The following is a 20,713-nucleotide window of genomic DNA, read 5'->3' as shown; positions in this document are numbered from 1 at the left end:
GATACTGGTGACATTAAGTGGTAACTCTCTCAGACACCATCAGCGCAAGAGGGGTCATTTTTCAGTCACGGCTATCAGCTCTCAACTCTCACTCGTTCCGTCAGTTGCCGGCTGGAAAGTTGCGGGTCTTTCGGAAGCAGCGCAGTCTCAGAGCCAGCAGTCGGCTGTGAGGCGATCATGGTTGATCCATCATTTTTCCAGGTTCTCTTCTTCCTATCAGCCGCATGCTAATCAATCGAGAGATGTCACCACGGCTTTCGACTGTGGCGGGGGATTATCAGATACCTACGGAATATGATGTAGCTTGGTGGGCTAAGGAAAGTTTAATTCGCCTTTTTTTCATTTTCGACGTTTCCTAATAATCTGATAAACTCATCACACATAAGTGAAGGATTAAATCCTTCCCTTGAATCTAGCGTCTGAACTCAAACAGCAAACCCATTCCGTACACATTCTTCACGCAGGGCCTCGGTTGTCATTACCTTCTCAACCTTGTGCCCAGCAGCCCACTCCATCAATCGCGACTGGTTGAGCTGCGCAGTCGCTGGTGGCCAACCAGCGCTTTTCAGTCCATTCTCTGGATCAATGGCGAACTGGAGATACAAGTCTTGCATGCGCTCGCTCACTCTCTGTTCAAAGTCTGTTGACGGCCCGTCAAACTCGTGAGTGCCGAAAATCAGGGGAAGCTCAGCTGTGTGGTAGGCGCCTAACCATGGCAATGGCGATATGTTGGTGAAGTTGCCGGCATAAAGGTATTGATACGTCGTCGCTCCAGCTTCAGACCTAAGCCGTACTTCCTCCAGAGTGGTGCATTGCAGATTGAGCGAGAAGCCCTGCGCGACTCTGGTGAGGTCGCTTGGCAACTCGGTTGCAGTGTTGGTGCCTGTGAAGTTGTAAGGGACCACTGCAGCTCCTTCGTTTGTGTTGGTCCCGATCAATAGGGGTATTTGGGTTGGAAACTTGGAGCCGTTTTTGCCGACTCTCTCAGTATAGTTGCTGAAGATGGTCACGTTGTCGGCGAACGCTCCAAATGCGATAGCATCATCGGCGGCGCCACCTTCTCCAATACCTGCCTGAAGGTACGTCTTAATCTTGGATGCAGGGACCTGGCGCATACACTTGAGCTCCGCGGCAGCCGACAAGTTGCCGCACCCAAGCCGGTCCGCAACAAATGAGAAAGTAGTATGGTTGTTCGGGTCGGACAAGACGCTCGGGATAGCCACCGCATTTCCAGAGTCCGCGATGACTCCTTTGACGATAGGATCATGGGGCCAAGCGAACAAGTAGCCGTCTACAGAGTACGCTCCCGCGCTCTCACCCCATAGCGTGATGCGACTAGGGTCACCGCCAAAGTTGGCAATGTTGGCGCGAACCCATTCAATTGCAACGCGCTGGTCAAGGAAAGGCAAGTCGAAGTTCTTATCGGTCTCGGCTAGTCCTGCCGCATTTGGGAGACCGAGAAGATTGAGACGGTATTGGACTTGAACGACAATATGCTTCTGACTTCGCTGAACCCAATTCGGCGCAAGCTGGAAGGGAACGTTGATGCCGCCGAAGCTGTACCCGCCGCCGTGGACCCAGACAATCACCGGCAAAGACTTGCCTTTGGCTAGAGATTGAGAAGAAGAGTTGTTCCTGGTCGTCTTTGCCGGGGCGAAAATTGACAACCGTAAGCAGTCTTCGGTGGTATTCGAGAAGTCGTTTCGCTGGAATGCTGCAGCAGTAACTGGTCCATCCGTAACAGTACCGCGGAGGTAAGGCGCAACATACTGAAAACAACCAGCTGGAAGATTTGGCGCTCTGATAATCTTGTCGCCCGGGTATCTCTTCGCGAGAGGTGGTGCAAATCGGAGATCTCCAACTGGGCTTTCGGCGTAGGGAATATCAAGAAAAGAAGCAACGTCGGGCTGCGAGTCAGAGAAGTAAGGAGCGAAGACACCAGAGCTTGTGTTTACAGAAGTTTTCAGCGAGCTTTGACTGGCTTTCGGTGCTGCTGCCACCGTGCATGCAGTAAATATGAGCGAAAGGTAAGTTGCCGATCTCATTGCGACTCAGGACTGAGATGAGCAATCGTCGATGTTAGTGACACCTTCTGATATCTGACAATTCATAACCATTACGTCCTTCTTATACTTCGTATTTTTGACACCTACTCTATTTGCTATCACGAAAAGTTTCTTCGCTGCTGTCATGCACGGTTTGCGGCCGGTCATGTTGATTGTCCGCGATCCCCCCGACTGTTTCTTAACTCCGCTATGTCCACATGCACTTCTCAATACCTAGCCGTCGAAAATCGACTCGAACTAGATTAGTCTAGTAAGCATACGCATAGAATAATGATAAAATCATCTTTCCTATCCAGAAGGATTGCTTTCCTGGCTCGAACGAGGGACTGCTTAATAATGAATAGTCCGTAAATCCGCAGGCTCCATGACCAGCGGTCCCGACGCGGCAAATGACATGATCACCCCGAAATAATTGTCAGCGGTATCGCTGCCTAGGTCATCGTTTCCCTCCGCTGCACTGCTTCTAAATTTTGTGTAGCCTGTAGAAGCAATTTGATAACTTCGAAGTCGTAATTTAGGTTAAACTATGGGCTTCATGGAAGTGCGGACCTCGGGCTCCGTCCCCGCAAAGCACATGCTTGCATGGCAGCGAGATCATCCAATGTAGTCACTTTCCCTCTCTACACTTCCTTATCTCTTGACGTAAGGTCGTAATCTCCAATCTGTTGGGATAGTTAGCTAATGAGAAACCCAACGTTAATTCCAACGACATGGCCGGAGAAATCGGGATTTCGTCAGTAGCCTTCTAGTTCATCATCCTCAACGCCAACCACAAGCATCAGATCATCATATTTATCTACCCCAGATCGCGGCAAAATTCCAGAATGACTTCCATGGGAAAGGTGTTCGCCGGCTACCACCAACGGCAGGCCGTGCTAGCGCAGAGCACCAGCCCGTACGCCAAAGGCATCGCCTGGGTTGAAGGAAATCTTGTTCCAGTCGCCGAAGCTCGCATCCCTCTGCAGGATCAGGGATTTTTGAGAAGCGATCTTACTTACGATGTGCCCTCGGTTTGGGATGGTCGCTTCTTTCGTCTCGAGGACCACCTTGATCGACTCGACGCCAGCTGCAGCAAGCTGAGATTGAAGCTGCCTCTTTCTCGTAACCAGATCAGGAAGACTTTGATTGAGATGGTGGTCAAAACCGGTATCAAAGACGCTTTCGTCGAACTCATCGTCACTCGCGGTCTTCAGAGCGTCATGTTCGCTCGCGCTGAAGAAGTTGCCAAGGACAACAGGCTCTACATGCTTGTCCTTCCCTTCATCTGGGCCATGCCGCCCTCGATTCAGCCTCATGGCGGCAATGCCATCATCGCGCGAACGGTCCGGAGGGTGCCTCCAGGGGCTATAGACCCGCGTGTGAAGAACTTGCAATGGGGAGATTTCACTAGGGGCATGCTCGAGGCATCTGACCGAGGTGCCACTTACCCATTTCTAACCGATGGAGATGGCAACTTGACCGAGGGATCAGGCTTCAACATAATCTTGATCAAGGACGGGACGTTGTACACCCCCGACCGCGGTGTTCTCGAAGGCGTCACGCGTAAAAGCGTCATCGATGTCGCGGGAGCCAACAACATTCCCGTTCGTGTTGAGGTCGTTCCGGTCGAGATGGCATATCAGGCTGACGAGATATTGATGTGCACTACAGCGGGTGGTATCATGCCGATAACCAGCCTGGATGGGAAGCCCGTGAGCGGTGGGCAGGTTGGTCCTGTGACGAAGAGCATTTGGGACGGATACTGGACTATGCACTATGACCCGGCGTACAGTTTCGAGGTTGTGTATCAAGATAAGAAAGTTCAACTGGCAAAACTTTGATGATGCTTGGAGTAGTCTCTAAAATCTCATATATATATAGTATGTCAAGGACGAACTTCATTTACATATCGTCGTCAACGAAAGGCAATTCGTCCATGTGACCGATATGTAGCTATTTAGCATTCATGCCAAAATTCTCATCATTACGCCATGCCTTTAGCTCTGTGTCTGTCTTCTCCCTATATGTCAAGAAGGGTTAAGTTAGCTTTGCGTCTGTTACCAAACGTGGGGGGCTTCCTACACTACAGCTCGTAGTGTTTGATATACACATCCAAAAAGAGGCTCTGATCAATAAGTTTTCGCGAGAATTCGGCATAGACTTGCGCATTGCCTATCCCTCCTCTAATTTCCGTCTCTTGTCTCAGATTCGCAGTGCCCGTAAAAAAACGATAGTCTTTTGGAACTGGATGATATAAGGCCCCCTATTCCAGATGGGTAATGCTGTTTCCGCACTGCTTGCGGAAGTGAATCAATAGAAATGGTACCACCTATCTCGGATACTTTTGCACGTAAGTCGTAGAAAATGAACATATGTATCCTAGCGTGTTGCTGCTCGTACCTCAAGAGGATATGTCGTAAAGATGGATTTGGACTTCCAGGCCCTCTTCGGGCGTGATGAGAAGAATACAAGGCTTCAATAACGCCGTTGTCTGCACTGGAAGTGGTCTGCACCAGCTCGTGTGTGAGCTTCAACTCGGACACAGCTGGGTTCAGGAACTTGATTGCAGGATTGTATATCACCTCGGTGATTTCAAATCCTTCGCAAGGCAAAACCCAGTCGATATTAGAAAGAGAAAGCCGTTCAACTATTATGATAGTCTGCTCTCTGGGTCGGCGGTTACGGGGCCACGTAGTTGGAGCTTTTCGTGGGGCGACAAATTGGAAATGAGGGTAAGCCCTGACGTAGTGGTCTTTTGCGTCCTTAACCTTTCGGAGAACGACATGGTGAGTAATGATCCCTTCTTTAGGGTCATGCTGGTCGAAGGAAAGAAGGAAAAGAGAACTTCGGAAAGGGTCTTCCTTGAGGAAGGAGACGTGTACTGGATCCACATGGTCCAATTCCATCAACGGCGTTGTTATTTGTAGTCCTTTGTTGGTCATTTGGTATGGCTCGTCAAGGACGTTCATCGGTGTGTTAGGTGCTGTGGAATCAGCGAATTCATTTGGATGGTGGGCGAGTGCCCCTCTGGAATAGCCTGCGTTCTCGTTGAGGCTTATCCATAGGAAAAGAGTAACATCTTCCGAGTTTCGCATAATCTCCTCTTGCAACCTTGTGAAGGCTTTGTCTCCCTCGCCATAGAGCAAGGGTAAAATCACGCCAAATATGCCCAACATACAATATGCTAGGTCCTCCTTTTTTGTCGTCGTGCGGTTTGCTACCCATTTCATCTTCTTAGCCACGGATACACCTTGTAGTTTGTTCATCTTGAGTATAGATTGGTCAATCCCAGTGATTGACTCTAAACTGGGGAGGTGCGATTTCTTATTGCCGATCCTTTTCCAAGACGCGGAAAAGAATATTACCTCTTCGGGGGCAAGTAATTCTTGAAGTGTCCAGCCTCTGGTAAACCATCGTGTCTTTTGCGACACCTGGCTGATATTTACGTCGTGGAAGTCTTCCAGGTACGCGAAGCAGATGTAGGAGTCTCGATACCACGCATACATGGAGTTGATTGATTCTGAAAGCTCGGAACTGCTTGTTTTATCGATGCAGCATGTGTCCACCCAGGTGAAGTCACAATCCCAGATCTTTCTGCTTATCTCGGCGCATTTTTGAATTTTCTTGTACCCAGCTCGACCTCGTATTTCATCGGTTGGGTTCAGCATCTCATGGAAGAGCACCTCTTCATCACCCCATGTGTGGGAAAGGATCGAGTACTGAGGAATCCCGTCGTCGGGAAATGTATGTAGCGTGAGATCAGCGGTAGATAGAAGGCGCATTGCATTTCGTATTTTGAGGCCGTAACTTTAGACAGTGAACGAATGCATGGACAACTTTAGAAACGTACGAGAGTCGCCGAATTGTAGTTGCTAGCGAAGGTTCAGGTCGATGGTCGGAACAGAAAACCGGGTTCGCGAACTCGAGTGTGAGCACGCTGGTCGTGTTGGGATTGACCCAGATAATGGGAAATTTGGCCTGATTGTAAGCCGCATGGTCAGAAAGAAGGCGGAGAAAGGCAACCCAACCAAGTCTGAGACATGTTTCTCTCGACCGCACGTTACTGGCTGGGTATTGACGACCTTTTCACAGCCCAGGCTGTCTGAATTTTAGTCCAGTGGTGCAAACTGTGACTCTTTTGGGGAAGCCGAGTTGTTGTCGTCATACATAAGGTACCTATTGACTTGAAGGCATAGTAAGCTAGGAGACGACCTCTCTAATGCAATAAAGGGTACTAAAGAGCAGCTCATTGGCTTGTAGGCAGAGGACGAAGTCTGACTCCTAAGACCATTCCTTCACTATCCTGTTCATCAACTTGCTGTGCCGATAACAATGTCTTCTTCTCAGGGCGAATTATTTTAGTGTTTTGACCGCGAAATCTTTTTCATCAAATCTACTCTCTATCCCGCGGTCCATCTACGACTTCAGGACTGCCTACTCTAAATGCCGTCTCCTCAGAAGTACTGACCACCCTCTCATACATAGGCTTCTCTCCCATCTCCGCCTCTATCTTACTCTCAATCCAAGAAAACTTCTTATCCTCCAACACCCCAACAGTGAAGTGCCTCCTCTGATCCGCTTCCCTACTGAACCATCCCAGCCGAAACCACAGACCCTTCAGCATCTCATGGAGATCGGCGGTTGAGACTCTTTCCGACTGCGATGGCACATGATCCATTGCATTCGACTCACGCAACAAGCTCGTCATCGCACCAATGCTCCCAAAGCCGTCCGGCGCAAGCCCCTTCACATCCATCGCAAACCAATCTCTCTTGACCCCATACATTCTCATCACCCTCGAGAACAGCGTCCACAAGATGCCCAAAGCGACTAGACCAAGTATCCCGATAATGACATACGTGACCGTCGCATTCTGCATCAGCCTCCGTTGGCCCCCGTCAGTCACAAGAGCCTCCACAGCCGGCAAGCCCTCGGCCGGGAACGGTGTGGTCCTGGAATCTTGCCCTACGTCCAACCGGTTTTCCAGATTCGCCAGCTGCGCACTCGCGAATCCCAAATTTGTGTGCAGCTCCTCCAGAACCGCGTTTTCCCACTCCGGGTCGCCAAACGCCTCGAGCGGCAGCTTTCCGTACGGCTGTATCAAGGGCCGGAAGAAGGGGTTGATGTCGCCAGCTGAGGGGTCGGTGACAATAATCTCAGGCGCCACGTTGCCATCAAGGCCGGTGCTAGCCCCCACAACCATGAACAGGTCCTGGTAGTCTCTTACAGGTACGACGAATGGGTGATCCAATTTCTTCGTAGTAGATAGGTCCGGGACAGGCGGTCTGGTCTGGTCGATGGCGAACTCGCCGTCTGATCCTTTGACCATGGTTACGTCGGTCATGACCTGCGCCCAAGAATAGTCGCACCTCCAGAACCGCAGCAGGTCAAAGTCGTACTTATCGTAGTTCCACTGGCCCCAGACATATGTTTGCTGCATTATCGGGCGGAGAAGATCATTGGCATCTGTAATGTTCAGTTGGCAGGGCTGGTTCATGTCGTAAAGATTGCCAGGAGATGCCAGGATGTCGGCAAAGCTAGACTTGCCGCTGTGCGCGCCTGTTTGGTTGCGGCCGAAGATGAACAGGTGGCCCAGGTTGTCCGTGTAGCCGGTAGGGCATTTCTCCTTTATGAGCATCGGGCCCTGGTACACCGTCTCGGATGTGTTTTGCGAGATTTGTTCCGTGTAGTTCATCACCGTGACGTTGAACCGGGCCTCGGGCAACCGCTGGCAGCTTGAGACCAGCTTCGCGGCGGGCACTTTGAACTGTATCGTCACCTGTCTTGTGCTGTTTGCGACGGGCAGCTGTGACATATCAAGCATAGGAAATGCCATGTCGGCATACGTGTTTCTCGGGTAAGTGAAGTTAGCTTCTCCGCGACGTGCCAACAGGCTCCGGATATTCTCGCGGTTCTGTGCGGGTGAATCTGTGTTGTTGTCGATAAAAGTATCACCGAACCAACTTTGCTGTTGCAGCTGCACTTCCACGGGGCTGATTACTGTTTCGATTGAGAAGAGAACGGTAGCAAGTGTGGCTAGGAAGCCGCAAAAGACTACCGTGAGCTGGGACATGGTAATCGTCCAAAGCCTTTGCGATGATTTCCAAAGCGCGCGGAGCCCGAGCATGTCCAGCATGGAGAAGTCCAGTAACCGGGAATCACACGGCCGGGTAGACAGATTGTGAAGGGTAGACAAGCCCCTCAAAACAAAGTCGCACGAGCTGATGTACAACGAGACGCCTAGCATGATCATCGATGGGAAGGAAGTCCACAACAGATACCAGTATTCCCTCTCGTCGACTGTTGCTAGCCCATGGTGCGCCTCCGACTGCTGCAACGTCGAACCTAGGCCAATGAGAAGACCGCAGACGAAAATCGCGAATGCAATCTGTGCCCAGGGTCTCAACACAATCGGGGTGAAGGTGCCATGGCCCCAACTCTTATCATCGCTTTCATTCGGCTCCGTTTCTCGAAGCTCGGGATGGTCGCTGAGGAAGAGGAGATGTCCCAAGACGGTAGCCGGATCTCGGTACCATATCGTGGTATACCGCCGGGATCGAAATAGAGAGAGGCCGATGATGGCGGCTATCAGAGAGGAAAGAGCAAATATAGCCCAGCAGACTTGCGGGTTGAGCGCCAGTCTATCGATAACAACAAACATATCCGCAACCGCTTCAGACTTGTCGGTGTTATTTTGTCGAAACAGGTAGTGCCCGACAAGGGGCCCCAGCCTCCTAGTCAAGTTGATGGTACAATTGTACAGCAGTTCGGTTGTGTCCGAAAAATTGGCTCGCTCTTCGCTGAATGAGAGCTCCCCTCTGACGGGCCCGTAGTTCAGCTGGGAGGTGCCAATCTGAGGGCTGAAATCCCAGCCTCCAGGAGTCGACGGGATAGCCTTTCCCAAAATGCCCCAAATTTCAGCTTCGATTGGGCGCTTTTCCTGGTTCGGTAAGACCGTGAGGTTCGGGCTGATTCCGTCATCGGTAACTTCGACTTTGGATATCCAAGCGGTGGGGGAGCACAGAATGGCATCTGCCTTTACAAGCTCTACGGGCCGGGGCGAGTTGACAGATGCGCCCTTCACATATTGTCCCGCGAAATAGACAAATTGATCATACTGTTGCGGCAGGTTGGCGCATGGGCGGGAAATGGGTGATAGGTCTTTACTCAGCTGCCAGGAGTCATAGATCTTCGCTGGCATTATCAACGTGTCTGGCATCTGGACCGTTTCTTGGGTGAATGAGACGTTTTGCTGACAGCCCTCGAATTGGAAAGAAACATCGACCGAGTAGAACCTGCTCATGAGCTTTTTTGCTGCCTCCGAAGCTGACCATCTTTTCGCTTTCAGACACTCCATACCCGTGAAGAAGGCGTCAACCTCGGCCTTGACAGGCGCGCTGGTGGTACCTCTTCTGCCCGTATCCGCCAGTGCGAATGTCTGGTAGGCAGCCTCCTGGGTGACGCCAAAAGGATACGTCATGTTGAAGTCGTGTACAGCGCGGGCGGCATAGTAAGCGATGATTGCTTCGCGCCCCGTGTCGGTGTCCCAGTTGAGGCTGAAGGAGTCTGCCATTGCGATGTTGGTGGGCTCTGCGCGCTGGACAGGTGTGAGCTGGAACAGACCAGGGGCGAGCACGATCTCGGCCCTGATCAGCAGGGAGACCACCGAGACCAGGAGGACTAGCCAGTGTTTCCGGCGGAGGGATGCGTAGAGGACAGTGGGCATCAGCATAGATGTGTAATCCAGGTCGTAGTCGGGAGATTGGCCGCGTCGGAGGGCGATCCAAGGCATGTATCTCATGGCTTGTAACTCGACCCGTGCCCAGAAGGCGGCGACTATCGTGAGAACTGCAGAATGGGTTGGTCCTCTGATCTCTTTTCCATACCATCCAGGACTTACCAGCTGTTGGGCCGAACCGCCACACGTAACCGTAATCCTGTCGAGTCTTTGCTATGCCGTCATGTTGTTGAGAGTACCACAGCATTGCTGGGAGGGCAACCGAAATGCACAAGAAAAGTCCGGCAAACGATGCGAGGGACTGTGGCCGGAGCCACTGGGGTCGCCATTTTGCATGAGTCTGCTCCGTGACGGTTACTCTTCCGGCGCACTTGCTGGTATTCGGCGACGATGGAGAAGTTTCCGGAGTCAGGGCGCTGTATTGAGTAGAGCTCCTGTCCGGGACCGGCTTTCGAGCGATTCTGTGTTCTGGCCGAACATTGTCGGGCGACTTTGCCGAGCGAAGACCCCCTGCAGAGGCCATCTTCAACAAAGCTGTCGCGCAGAGGGCATGCAGGATTCTCGAGTCAACGTCACATTTCGATGGGAGCGGGCTTTCGCCTTTTCAACTCTATCAGCCCCGGCAACATCTAAGACCGGGGTAGCGTTCCGTCCCTCTAAATGGTAACGGCTCCATGAGCAAACTGCACTCCAACCTTGTGTTGGAAGTTGTTGGTGGTTGTTTAGATCGAGATTAAGCGCCGCCGAGGGGTGCAGTTGGGGGTTTGATTGGTCGCAACCCTGCACCCCAACGGGGACGATGGCTCAAAAGACTCAAACATCTCATCAGCCCCCGGGAACAGTGCATTAGCGAGGAACAGTTCCAACAACTTTGCAAGGGTCTGTAGTCGTGATCAACGCTGTTTGTCGCCCCGTCCTGGGTCTTATGCTGGGGGCCGACGGATATGATGGTTTTTCAATTACAAGGGATGCAGGGTAGAAATGAGGAGTTGATAAAGGTCACAGGTCTTTTGTGAAAATATACGCTATGCTATCTAACCCGGTGCCTGGTTCCTCGGAGGTCGTTCCGAGAGTGGGGCCGGTGTCCGTCGGGCTCTCAGGCCTGCTCTGCGTAGCTATCATTGTCGCTGCTGTCGTCTTCTTCGTCGTCGTCCGTCCTTGCAGTCCAGTCAGGTCCTCGAGTCGATATATGCATCAGATGCCCTATGACATCAGCCTGGCGTGCAGCTCATAGTCTCACTACCTTCATACTCATAGGCTACATCGTAGGCCTCGAGGGTTTCGGGTTGGGCAGCAGAGATCATGGTGACCATCAGCCGGGTCTTGTATCTCATCTCCCATAACAGAAACTCTGGGCGCCGGCCCGGGATCTTGGATTTGATCTCGATAATCTGACTATCTCTGAGTTCATGGGTCGTGTTGTTGGCGACGTGGACAAGACAGATGTTGTGGTCGTAATCCCTCTCGAGTGGGTAATGCCGCAGGAACTCCTCGGGATCCCTAGCCAAGTTCCCGTCCCATACCAACGCATGCGCCCTCTCCTTGCCCAGTTTCTGTCTCGTGTCAGGCAGGAAGCGGAACCGCACGCGAAGAGAGTCTGCGGTTTGCTCAAGAGGCTCAAACGCATACTGCGCGTTGTCCCATCTGTGCCGCGGACAAAGCCTCAGCACCATGTTCCCCGCACCCTCGGGACCGATGTTGTAGAGCATTTCTCTGTACTTCTCCACGGTTTCGGAGCCCCAGATCGCTTCGCGGGACATTAAATGCTCCGAGACCTCCTTCAGAGCAGACATGTCGTATGCCTGCAAGTCCAGTACCTTGCACGCGAACAGGCTGTCGAGAGAGTCGTCAAGAAACATCGTGACACGCTTGTGCATGTCCTTCCAGGTGATCTTTCCACTACGCAAGTCCCCGAGCAGCGCCTCGAGCTGGTCGATAGGGGCGAGTTGGAAGACAGCCCAGAGGTGCGGTGTGACTCGGAAACGGTCGAGGGACATGTCAGACTCGTCGATCCAAAGCGTTTCCAGGATGCTCTGGATCTCCACCAACAAAGGCAGCCGTCGGCCGGTCTGGTCGATGAACGGGCTAGGGAGCGGATCGCGTTCGGTCCAATTTGGGTCGTAGTTGCAGAACCACGATTGAGGCTCCAAATTGTCGTCGAGCCTTCGCCAGGTGAGCGCAGTTTCATCATCCACATAGAACTCGCACTCACACCGGGCCTCGTTCTCGGCATCTTCGTACTCGAATCTCTCTAGCAAGGCATTGGCCTCCTGGAGTCGTTTCTCGCGCGTCTCGTCGTCATGTTTCGGATGCAGAAAGTGGCGGATAAACCTCTTTGGCACAGTCAGATCGAGACCGACTGTGGTGTCTTTTTCTATCATGTTGAGGATACCTTCGGCCATCATAATGTGCTCGGTGCCCGCGAGGTGTGGAGGGCACCAAGTATCGGGGAGGTATAGCTTGGGCCACTTGATATAGGGTTTGGATGCTTCCATGACGAGTAGCGCAGAGGGTTGCGGGAGTAGATGCGGGTTTCGAAATAATTATTTCGAGACATAACAGAGATTCCGAAGTAAACAAGACACGAAGGAAAATATATAACGGAAGGAACGTTGGGAGGTATGTACGGTCTTCGCCAAAGCAAGTACAAAACTTTCAATATTGAGAACCTTGCAGGCAAGCGCCGACATACATGGTCCCTGGAGGAACCAGACCAGTCTTTAACGCAGAACCAACAGCCTCAGAAACCTTGTGGCGAAGAGTAAATAATGCGCGCTAATATTCTTTCCATTGTAATGTTCTTTTCTCGTGAGGTTTTTCCGGTACCCCTAATGCTCACGTGCCATGCTTCCGTGTCCCCCAGCTCAACCAAAAACGGCCGTGACGCTCATATGCCGATCAAATATACGTTCTCCCCCTTATTCCGATCCAAGTCTCCAAAGGCCATCACCCAAGAAATGCGCCTCCTCGACCACAGGCCCCTTTCCCTTATCCTTGACCTCCTTCGTCCCCGCGACCAGGAACCCGACAGCGCATGCCTCTGTCTTGCCCTCGGCCATGATGACAACCGGCTCGCCCTTCTCCAGCTCCCTGCTCCAGTGGCCCTCCTCGTCGACGCCCTCGTCGCCGTCCCTCGGCTTGGGCAGCCGGCCGCCGGGGCTCGTCAGGCCGGGGGCCATGAGGGTGGCGCCAGAGAGCACGAAGCGGATAGCGCCGCGGTCAATGCGGATGGTCGGGAAGCCCTTGGGGAAGCGGTGGACGAGTTTGAGGTGGGGGATGAGGGTGCCGTTGTCCTGCTGGTAGAAGAGGGGCTGTTGGTCGCAGACGTAGAGGGAGCAGCGCTCGGGCAGCTTCATCTGCTCGAGAGAGGCCTTCTTGGGCATCAACTCGTCGATGTAGGGGTTCAGCAACGGGTAGGAGCCCAGCAGCGACTGGCGCAGGGAGCGCTGGACGGAGGACTTGAGCTTCTGCTTCGGGGCGGAGGTGATACTGCGAGGGAGGGGTTATTGTTAGTTAGGTTGGAATAGTTGGCATTTTAGGGGGAGGTGGCTGCTGTACTCTTTCTTGAACATTTTGGCGGTATTGACGGACGACGGCGATTATTAGAATGGGGTATCACGGTAGTTCTGGACGAGGGCGATGCGGCGCGTCGTGTGGTTTTGCCCGGCGTGGTTGAGGTGAATTGATGGTGGGGTTGGTTGGAGAGCGAGCATCGCAGGAAAATTGCCCCGCAGTCGGGCGGGCGGGGTAGACCTGGCGTGCAGTTTGGATGGGCAGAGCGCTACCGAGAATTGAGGGGTGCAGGCACCGCAGCAGACGGGCATCACGTCACTTGGGTTTGAAGCTCCGTCACGACAAACATCAAAGACAAAATTTCATAGGCAAGTTAAACGGTGTATTCATTCCAAAATAATTTCTGTACAATCATGCAAAGTTTTGCTATTCGTAACCAATCATTGCGCGCGCCTCCGAGGCCCCGGACTCGGATCTCGGAGATCGCCACATGTCGTGAATGCTGATCTAGCCGTGAACAACGTGGGAAACGGTGCCGTCTTCCTTGACGTGCACGTTCAACCTGTCGGGCACGAAGTCCTTGGTGACCATCATGCCGGGCTCGATGACACGGGACTTCTCGGGGAGATCTCTCTTGCAGAAAGTCTGAACAGGGCCGCTGTCAGTACGATGACGATAAGGTAAGGTCATGCGGCATCTTGAAAGCGCCTTACAGTCTCGTTGGACTCCTCCTCGTGCAGCTTCTTTCCGACCAGCTTGTTGCTCCACTCCTGAGTCTTGGACTCGTCGGTGATGTTGTTGATGCCGGGAACGACGAGAGGCATGTTGGGTAATGTTCAAGGGGTTACCTAGGGAATCTGTAAAACGTATGGAGTCAGGTCTTTAGGGACGATGCGGGTTTTGTTGATGATGTTGAGCAGTGGGAAAGTTGTAGGTTTAATGCAATGACATTGTTGAAGAAGAGCTCAGCAAGGTTGGAGGTCTGGACTCTGAGGACTAAGCGATGACGTCGTAGTTGTGTGGGGGCGGGGGATGTCGTTTCTGGAAGGTGGTGGTTCACAGGGACTGGGCCGGCTCCTGCCCGACGGAAAGCGACGACGGCACGGTTTGAGGAAAGTAGGTACGTCTAACCTACCTGCCTACCTGGGAGCCTCATTGGATCCCTGTTTATCATCTGAATCCCTACTAAGTAGGTAGGTGGTCCAAATATCATGTGATGAAGCTATCTAGCATTGGCAGCTCGTCATTCAGTCGCAGCCCGTTGTCTTGGCATTCAATGGAAGTCGACACCAGAACCCGTTTGGGATCGAAACATGCGTTGAAAGAGTCGTTGAATTGTCATTGTCTCTGTGGTGAAGGGAAATGGATCAAATGGACCAAACAACGCAAAACGGGGGTGTACAGCATTGGTTAGCTAGCTATTTCTAACATCTGTACGGATACCACAGCATGTCATGATAGACACTGGCACCAGCCTCAGCTGCCAGTTTCGAGACGCACGTGGCTGGGTAGAGATCAGCACCAGCCACATCGCAGAAGACGGTGAGATCTCGTGCCAAGATGTAATGAGTCTCCAAATGATGCGCCAAATCGTTTCTTATTAAGCTTACATTGGCAGCTTGGCTGCTGTAGGTATCCGTACGTCTGTGGGAATGAGATTCATGCGCCGTTCATTTCCTTACCTAAGCTCAACGGAAAGAGCTCCGGGTGCCAAGTCGGTTGCGGTGAGAAGGACGGAACGCATCGCCGGGTGCTTCTTCCAGATGCAGTAGGGATGGGCAACCGTAATTGCAGTGGACGGAAACGCAGTCGTGAATGCTGACAGAATTAGAACGGAAGGTGGGAGCCTGTTCTCCCTAACTTCCATGTCAAGCCCGGGCTGGGCTGACTGGCGGGAAGGGAAAGCGCCCAGCTGCAGTCAGTGCAGGTAACCTACCTACTTAGTAGGTAAGCGCAGGAGGATCTTTAGTCGGCCAGTGCACGCCAATTCAGATTGGCGCGTTCCTTCCCAGGCAGAATGATTATTCCTTCCTCAGCCCAGAGGTTGAGGTGCCTTCGATTGGTGCTGCCTGCCTCTTATGTCCTTTGCTGGTTCCCGAGGAAGGTATTCGTAAGATGTTCATCGCGATTCCCTGAGATGCTAGGCACCTCACCTCCATTGCCTAGGGCTGGCCTTATCGGCGAAAATACCAACAGAGGCAAGAGCCAAGAATATCGGCAACAACGTCGTCGGGGGTTTAGGAAAAAGGAGGCTGAGTCTCCAGAGGCTCAATAAAGTCCCTGTCGTTCTACGCCTCGCCTACGCGGTTAGCGCACGATTCGCAACACCACACGCAAACTCGCTCGCATTCCCCCCTCGCGATGGGCGCAGAACATGGACATGGGCATCGAAACATTCGCGTCCGGGATACTTACTCAAGCACCTCGACCTGTTCATCCCATTTTGTGCAAGCCCACCGACTCAGCGGGAATGGAGATGCCGCCCCGCCCCGCTGACATCCATCACGAACACTCTGGAAGCCTACCGCAATACTGGCTACGAGGTAACAAGGTACGAAAAACTTTTTTGCTCACTCATGGGTACAGAATACAGATGGCAGGGCCGTTGACGATGAAGGTCCATGGCCTTTCAACCCGAGACTCGATCGTATCGCCTACCTTATTGGCTGCGGGCTACTCTCCTCCCGCTTACCCTATCACGCTGCAATCCGAAAGACTGCTCCGTCTCAGGTGGATGCCCTGTGGCCCCCATCGCCAAAGAGGCTTCCGGTCTGACCGCGTCAACGTTCTACTGCGTACTCCTGTTCCCCGGCACCTCCACGTTCCCTGCCATTTGGCCGCTTGGGACGGCAACACACGGGATATCGCGAACGATCGAGAAACCACAACCTAATTTCTCAAAGAACTTGATCCTCAAAATGCGCAGGTCTGGCAATCGGCGGTCAATATTACCGCCCTCTTTCAGATTACCCGCCATGCAGGGTCTTTCTCCCCTAAGCCAAGCCAACCACGGCGGCTGTTGTCGCTGAGAGAAAAGGGACTTCAGCTCCTGCATGGCGTCCGCCGAATCGTGACGGGGATTGGTGACTGGGGGAGGCTGGCTCACATTCCAGGGTGTCAGGTCTCAGCCACGAACCAACGCAGCCCAGCACCTTCAAGCACTTTTTCAAGCCGCAACAGGGATATCAGAAGCCCCATCACCACAGCCCACGACGCTACTTCGTACCTATCCGAGCAAGCGAAGGGCCCCTTTTCTTTCTGTGTTTTTCTCAACCGATGCCCGCCCCCTCATTCCGTCCCCGTTCCGTCCAACAGGAATGCTGCAGCCTGCGGAGCTCTAAGACACTGTCAGAAAACACTGCAGAGACTGGCGAAACGTCGTCCGAACTGTGCCTGCCATTGGCCAAAAATCCGAACGTCGGCGGAAGGGTGTCCCCTGTTCGTGGGGCATTGTTAGAGTTTACTCAGTGCCTTCTGCGCTTACACCGTTCAGGATAAGCTATGAGACGGGAACAGTAAAAGCTGCTTTTAGCAACAGGCAACCTGAGCCAGCAAAGCCGGGAAACGGGAAACACTGAGGTTGGCGAGACACAAAGGCATCCTTTCGTGACCGAGTCAAGATGGCAATGACAGAAGGCCATCACGCCAGCAGAACGTCAACAACCCAACACCAAGTGGGCAGGCTCCAGAGATGAACCCGTTCACCCACCCAGCCGGCCGGTGATGGCCGTCCCGTCCAGGAACAACGTAAGCAGCATGGGGCGAACCCCTCCAGATGAGATGAGGGCATGGCCTAAATATGGAGGCGGACGCCGTCAGCCACCACGCCGCACCCTCTCATTCGCTGGCTCCCAAGCAGAGGACTTCCTGGTAGGGAAGGGCGGTGCCGCAGCAGCAGCAAAAGAGCAGCGCCATCACCAAGACACGTACTCCGGAGCCCATGCTGCGTACCCCCAATATGCTCAAGTACCTCGCCTCAATGCCGTCCCCTAGACGGCACGGGAATAGCCTACGGTACCGCTGCAAAACGGGCTCCAGCCTTACCAGAGAGTACTTGTCCATCGTCTGGGTCTACTGCAGGTAAGCCACAAAAGTGAGCCTAAGCGGAGACCTTCCCATGCCCGCTCCATCAGACGCCTTACCCGAACGAGGTTGTGAGGGCCCGCGCGCTGAGGTGCAGATGCTCGTGGCACTGGCGTTGGCATCTCAGCTCACACTCGCTCGCTCGCAGGCGCAGGGCCTTGCTCTGGAAGATGGGGAGGACTGGGGAGAGACAAATCCAGTGCCAGGCCGGCGAGAATGGCAACACGCCAAAAAAAGGATCCAGTTGGTCCAGCCCAGCCCCAGGCGCCAGCCGGCGTCCTTCACATCCCTCTCGCCTTCTTTTTTATTTGACCCTCATTCCCATCTCACCCGGCTCGATCCTTCCTGCTTCTCTCCCCTTTCTGTTTACTAACCTCGACGCGGTGTTCCCAATCCGACCCCTCCATCGACCCTCACCTGACCGATTCTGCTGGGACGTCTAATAAGCAGTCTTCTGTCTCTTCAGCCCTTCGTCAACTCCCTCCAAGCAAAGCTCACCGACGACATCTTCTCGAATTCTCTCAGGAGAACCAAACTAAGCTTCCCAATCAGGAAGCTGTCATCGTCCCAACAGTAATTCGTTGCAGAAGCTGCTCCTCACCCAAGCTCCTGGGCCGGCACTTCCGCGTACACTCCGAGCTACAACCCTACCTTTACCCACCCTACCGACCGATCTCCGTTCCGGCAGTTGGGACAGCTCCCCACAAAACCGGGTAAAATGCGCTCCTACCAATCCGCCTCGGCGCTCCTGGCGCTCCTCGCAACTACCGCCTCAGCCGTCACTCCCGCGAGGTTGCACTGCCTCCGATCGCGAAATGTCGAACTTTCCCGGCTGAGTGGCTGCGGTATGGCGGGCTCCGTTGCAGCCTGCCTGTTTATGATTCCCGACGACGTTACACAGGCCGATCTCGAGACTTGCTGGATCAACTCCGGCTGCGACTTCACCGAGTCAATGGTGGAGGCTCAATGGGCCCTGGACAGATGTGATGAGTATGGCAACATTGCCCAAGAGCTGAAAATCCGCCACTTCGGCATCGTCCAGGCTCGTGCGACCACAGATACCACAGCCGCGGAGACGACAACGACAGCTGCCACCGCTGCCACCACAGCCAGTGCTGCAACCACTACCACGGCGGCCTCTACTACCGGTACTGGCACCACTGCTACTGGCACCACCGCCGCTTCAACCGGTACTGGGACCACAGGCACCGGAACAACCGCGACGACCAAGGTCTGCTCTACCACGACGACCAAGTCGACGACTGCTTGCCCCGTCCAATCCACCGGTACCGCTTCTGGCAAGACCATCACTAGTGGTTGCTACTCCACGACCGTCGCGTTCGAGACATGCGCCGCGGGCATGCTTTGCCAGGACGATTCTTCCGGCAACCCTTCTTGCTTGGTGATTGATAACACCCTCAGCGGTGCTGGTATCGCTGTCGCTCTCTTCTTCGCGATTGCCGGCACTGGCGCCATCGCGCTCATCACCTTCCTCTGCTGCCGCGACCGCAAGAACAGGAAGCGCATCCTCGCTAAGGCCGAGGCAGCGGCCATTGCGAAGGAGGCAAAGCTGGCCAAGAAGCCCACGATCGCCGTTGAGCAGCCTCTCATGGCCAACGACGGCAACCAGCAGCCGTACAACGATGACCACAGCAACGACCACAACAATGGCCATGCCAACAACGGCCACAACCCCTTTGACAACCGCAACCACATGTAAGACGGTGCCTGAGGGACGGTGATGGCATGGTAAGACGAAAGCATTTGGTCATACATAATTATTGTATTGGCGGAAATTGGTGTAAGCATGGCCAAGATACCTCATTGTGCGATTCGGGTTCCGGTGTTCAAGGGCTGCATCATATGTCATGGGTAATGGAATGGTAGAGAGACCAAAAACAATATTTAACGCTTTTTGTAATGACTTCAACCGACGCGTTCTCTTTATGCGTCGTCAATTGAGTAATCTCGAGTTGAGATGGTTTCCCTGTGCAGCCGTCCGTCTGATCAGGGGTGGCCTGGGGCCGGATCATGTCGGAGTAGGGGTCCGGTCACCGGGAATTGGCCGGCTATGCATTTCCAAAGAACATTGAACATCTCCTCGTGGACTGCGCTAACCAATTCCACGCAGGATTCACGTGTCGAGGCGTACTCAATTGAAGACGTTCAACACCTCAATCGACCGCGGGTACTGTGTCGCATCCTCACGCCACACCATGCGATATGTCGGTGGCTGGACCGTTTGGCCCAAAGTCCAACCCAACCCGCATCCCGAAATGCCCAGACTGGACGAACGTGGAGAGAGGGAAGAAGAAACGACAATGGGGCAGTCGTGGCGCGACAAGTGTCGTAGACGGGATGGCGAGAACGAACCGATAGGGAAAGATAGGGCAGTTTTTGTGGAGGTTCCTGTGTCACCCTCCTCCCGTCCCGGCTTGCTTGTTTTCTCGCAGTGCCAAAGGAAACGAGGCAAGGATTGGAGCAAAATAAACGGTCGCAGGTGTGTTTGCTCCTCCCACTTTCCAGCGTGCCAGTGGCAGCAGGCTCGCAGCAGCGGAGGAGGCAAGCCGCAAGACGCCTCGGGACTGTTAGGAGAAATGAGGGACGCTAACGGCGATGGCTGGAGCAGTTTCTCCAATTCGCTTGGAGTTTTGGCAGCTTTGCTCCAGTCGTCAGTGTCGCTGTCAGTGTTCAGCTTCGAGTGGGGTTGCTCTGGGAAAGGGGAAGAGACCAATGAGAGTGAGTCATAAACCAATCCAATTGGCAGAGAGGGGCAGGAACGCGGGCAGTAGCAGAGCAAGAGGGAAGGCGGTGGGCGGCAGCATGCAGGAGAAGTGAGGTGGGCAAGCAGACGGTAAAGCCAATGCAGCGCCCTGCAGCGCCTTTCCAATGTGAAGGTCAGCAAAAGAGAGGGAAAAGGCAGGAATCATGGCCGATATCGCCACCCCAGATTGGATGAAGGGCCCGTGCCTCCCCCCAGTGAGCAACGCTTGCGTTCACAGTGCCCCACTCTCTCTGCCGTCTGGCCAGTGAGGAGGCGTCTACCCCACACACTGACGGCCGATAAATTTTTTGGTTTTTTTTCCCTGCCTCCGAAACAGCAGCCGTCCAGTGGACTCAGTGCTCTTGAGGGTCCAGTCATTCCCTCCAAGCGGGAAGGTCTCTGCGAGTTCTCTCTCTGTGTGCTGTGTGCGTGTGTCTAGTCCAGTCTAAGGTGGCTAGCACCTAGCAGTGTCTGGCCAGCGTCCCCGGCCCGGTACCGCATGAGTCGAACCTCTCTCGTTCTTCTCTCACAAACCTGCCCGAACCATTAGACTTCGAGATCTGCCAAAAT

At 53.6% G+C, this 20,713-nt stretch overlaps 7 protein-coding genes across 7 annotated transcripts; 2 read left to right on the top strand and 5 right to left on the bottom strand.

Moving 5' to 3' along the window:
- Window positions 1-425: 425 nt before the first annotated feature.
- Window positions 426-2,045, bottom strand: CGGC5_v013441 (Acylcarnitine hydrolase; the record flags this gene model as incomplete). Its single annotated transcript, XM_032036175.1, has 1 exon — window positions 426-2,045. The coding sequence occupies one exon, from the start codon at window positions 2,043-2,045 to the stop codon at window positions 426-428; it is 1,620 nt and encodes a 539-aa protein (XP_031884824.1).
- An 845-nt stretch (window positions 2,046-2,890) lies between these two features.
- Window positions 2,891-3,886, top strand: ilvE-0 (putative branched-chain-amino-acid aminotransferase; the record flags this gene model as incomplete). Its single annotated transcript, XM_032036174.1, has 1 exon — window positions 2,891-3,886. The coding sequence occupies one exon, from the start codon at window positions 2,891-2,893 to the stop codon at window positions 3,884-3,886; it is 996 nt and encodes a 331-aa protein (XP_031884827.1).
- A 2,552-nt stretch (window positions 3,887-6,438) lies between these two features.
- CGGC5_v013439 (uncharacterized protein) lies at window positions 6,439-10,030 on the bottom strand (the record flags this gene model as incomplete). The annotated part of the gene is made up of 2 exons (XM_032036173.1): window positions 6,439-9,893; window positions 9,946-10,030. 2 exons carry the CDS (start codon window positions 10,028-10,030, stop codon window positions 6,439-6,441), a joined length of 3,540 nt encoding a protein of 1,179 aa, XP_031884826.1.
- A 964-nt stretch (window positions 10,031-10,994) lies between these two features.
- On the bottom strand, window positions 10,995-12,278 carry CGGC5_v013438 (uncharacterized protein; the record flags this gene model as incomplete). Its single annotated transcript, XM_032036172.1, has 1 exon — window positions 10,995-12,278. One exon carries the CDS (start codon window positions 12,276-12,278, stop codon window positions 10,995-10,997), a length of 1,284 nt encoding a protein of 427 aa, XP_031884829.1.
- Window positions 12,279-12,701: 423 nt separating this feature from the next.
- Window positions 12,702-13,355, bottom strand: TMA20 (Translation machinery-associated protein 20; the record flags this gene model as incomplete). Its single annotated transcript, XM_032036171.1, has 2 exons — window positions 12,702-13,272; window positions 13,342-13,355. 2 exons carry the CDS (start codon window positions 13,353-13,355, stop codon window positions 12,702-12,704), a joined length of 585 nt encoding a protein of 194 aa, XP_031884828.1.
- Window positions 13,356-13,803: 448 nt separating this feature from the next.
- On the bottom strand, window positions 13,804-14,120 carry CGGC5_v013436 (Uncharacterized protein; the record flags this gene model as incomplete). Its single annotated transcript, XM_032036170.1, has 2 exons — window positions 13,804-13,941; window positions 14,010-14,120. 2 exons carry the CDS (start codon window positions 14,118-14,120, stop codon window positions 13,804-13,806), a joined length of 249 nt encoding a protein of 82 aa, XP_031884831.1.
- A 3,977-nt stretch (window positions 14,121-18,097) lies between these two features.
- Window positions 18,098-19,099, top strand: CGGC5_v013435 (uncharacterized protein; the record flags this gene model as incomplete). Its single annotated transcript, XM_032036169.1, has 1 exon — window positions 18,098-19,099. One exon carries the CDS (start codon window positions 18,098-18,100, stop codon window positions 19,097-19,099), a length of 1,002 nt encoding a protein of 333 aa, XP_031884830.1.
- Window positions 19,100-20,713: the final 1,614 nt, after the last annotated feature.

This window comes from Colletotrichum fructicola (genome assembly GCF_000319635.2).
Source record: "Colletotrichum fructicola Nara gc5 chromosome Unknown KSG_Nara_v1_contig08, whole genome shotgun sequence".
Taxonomy (NCBI): Eukaryota; Fungi; Ascomycota; class Sordariomycetes; order Glomerellales; family Glomerellaceae; genus Colletotrichum; species Colletotrichum fructicola.
Note: the sequence above shows the minus strand (reverse complement) of the source record. Positions and strands in the feature narration are given on the sequence as shown.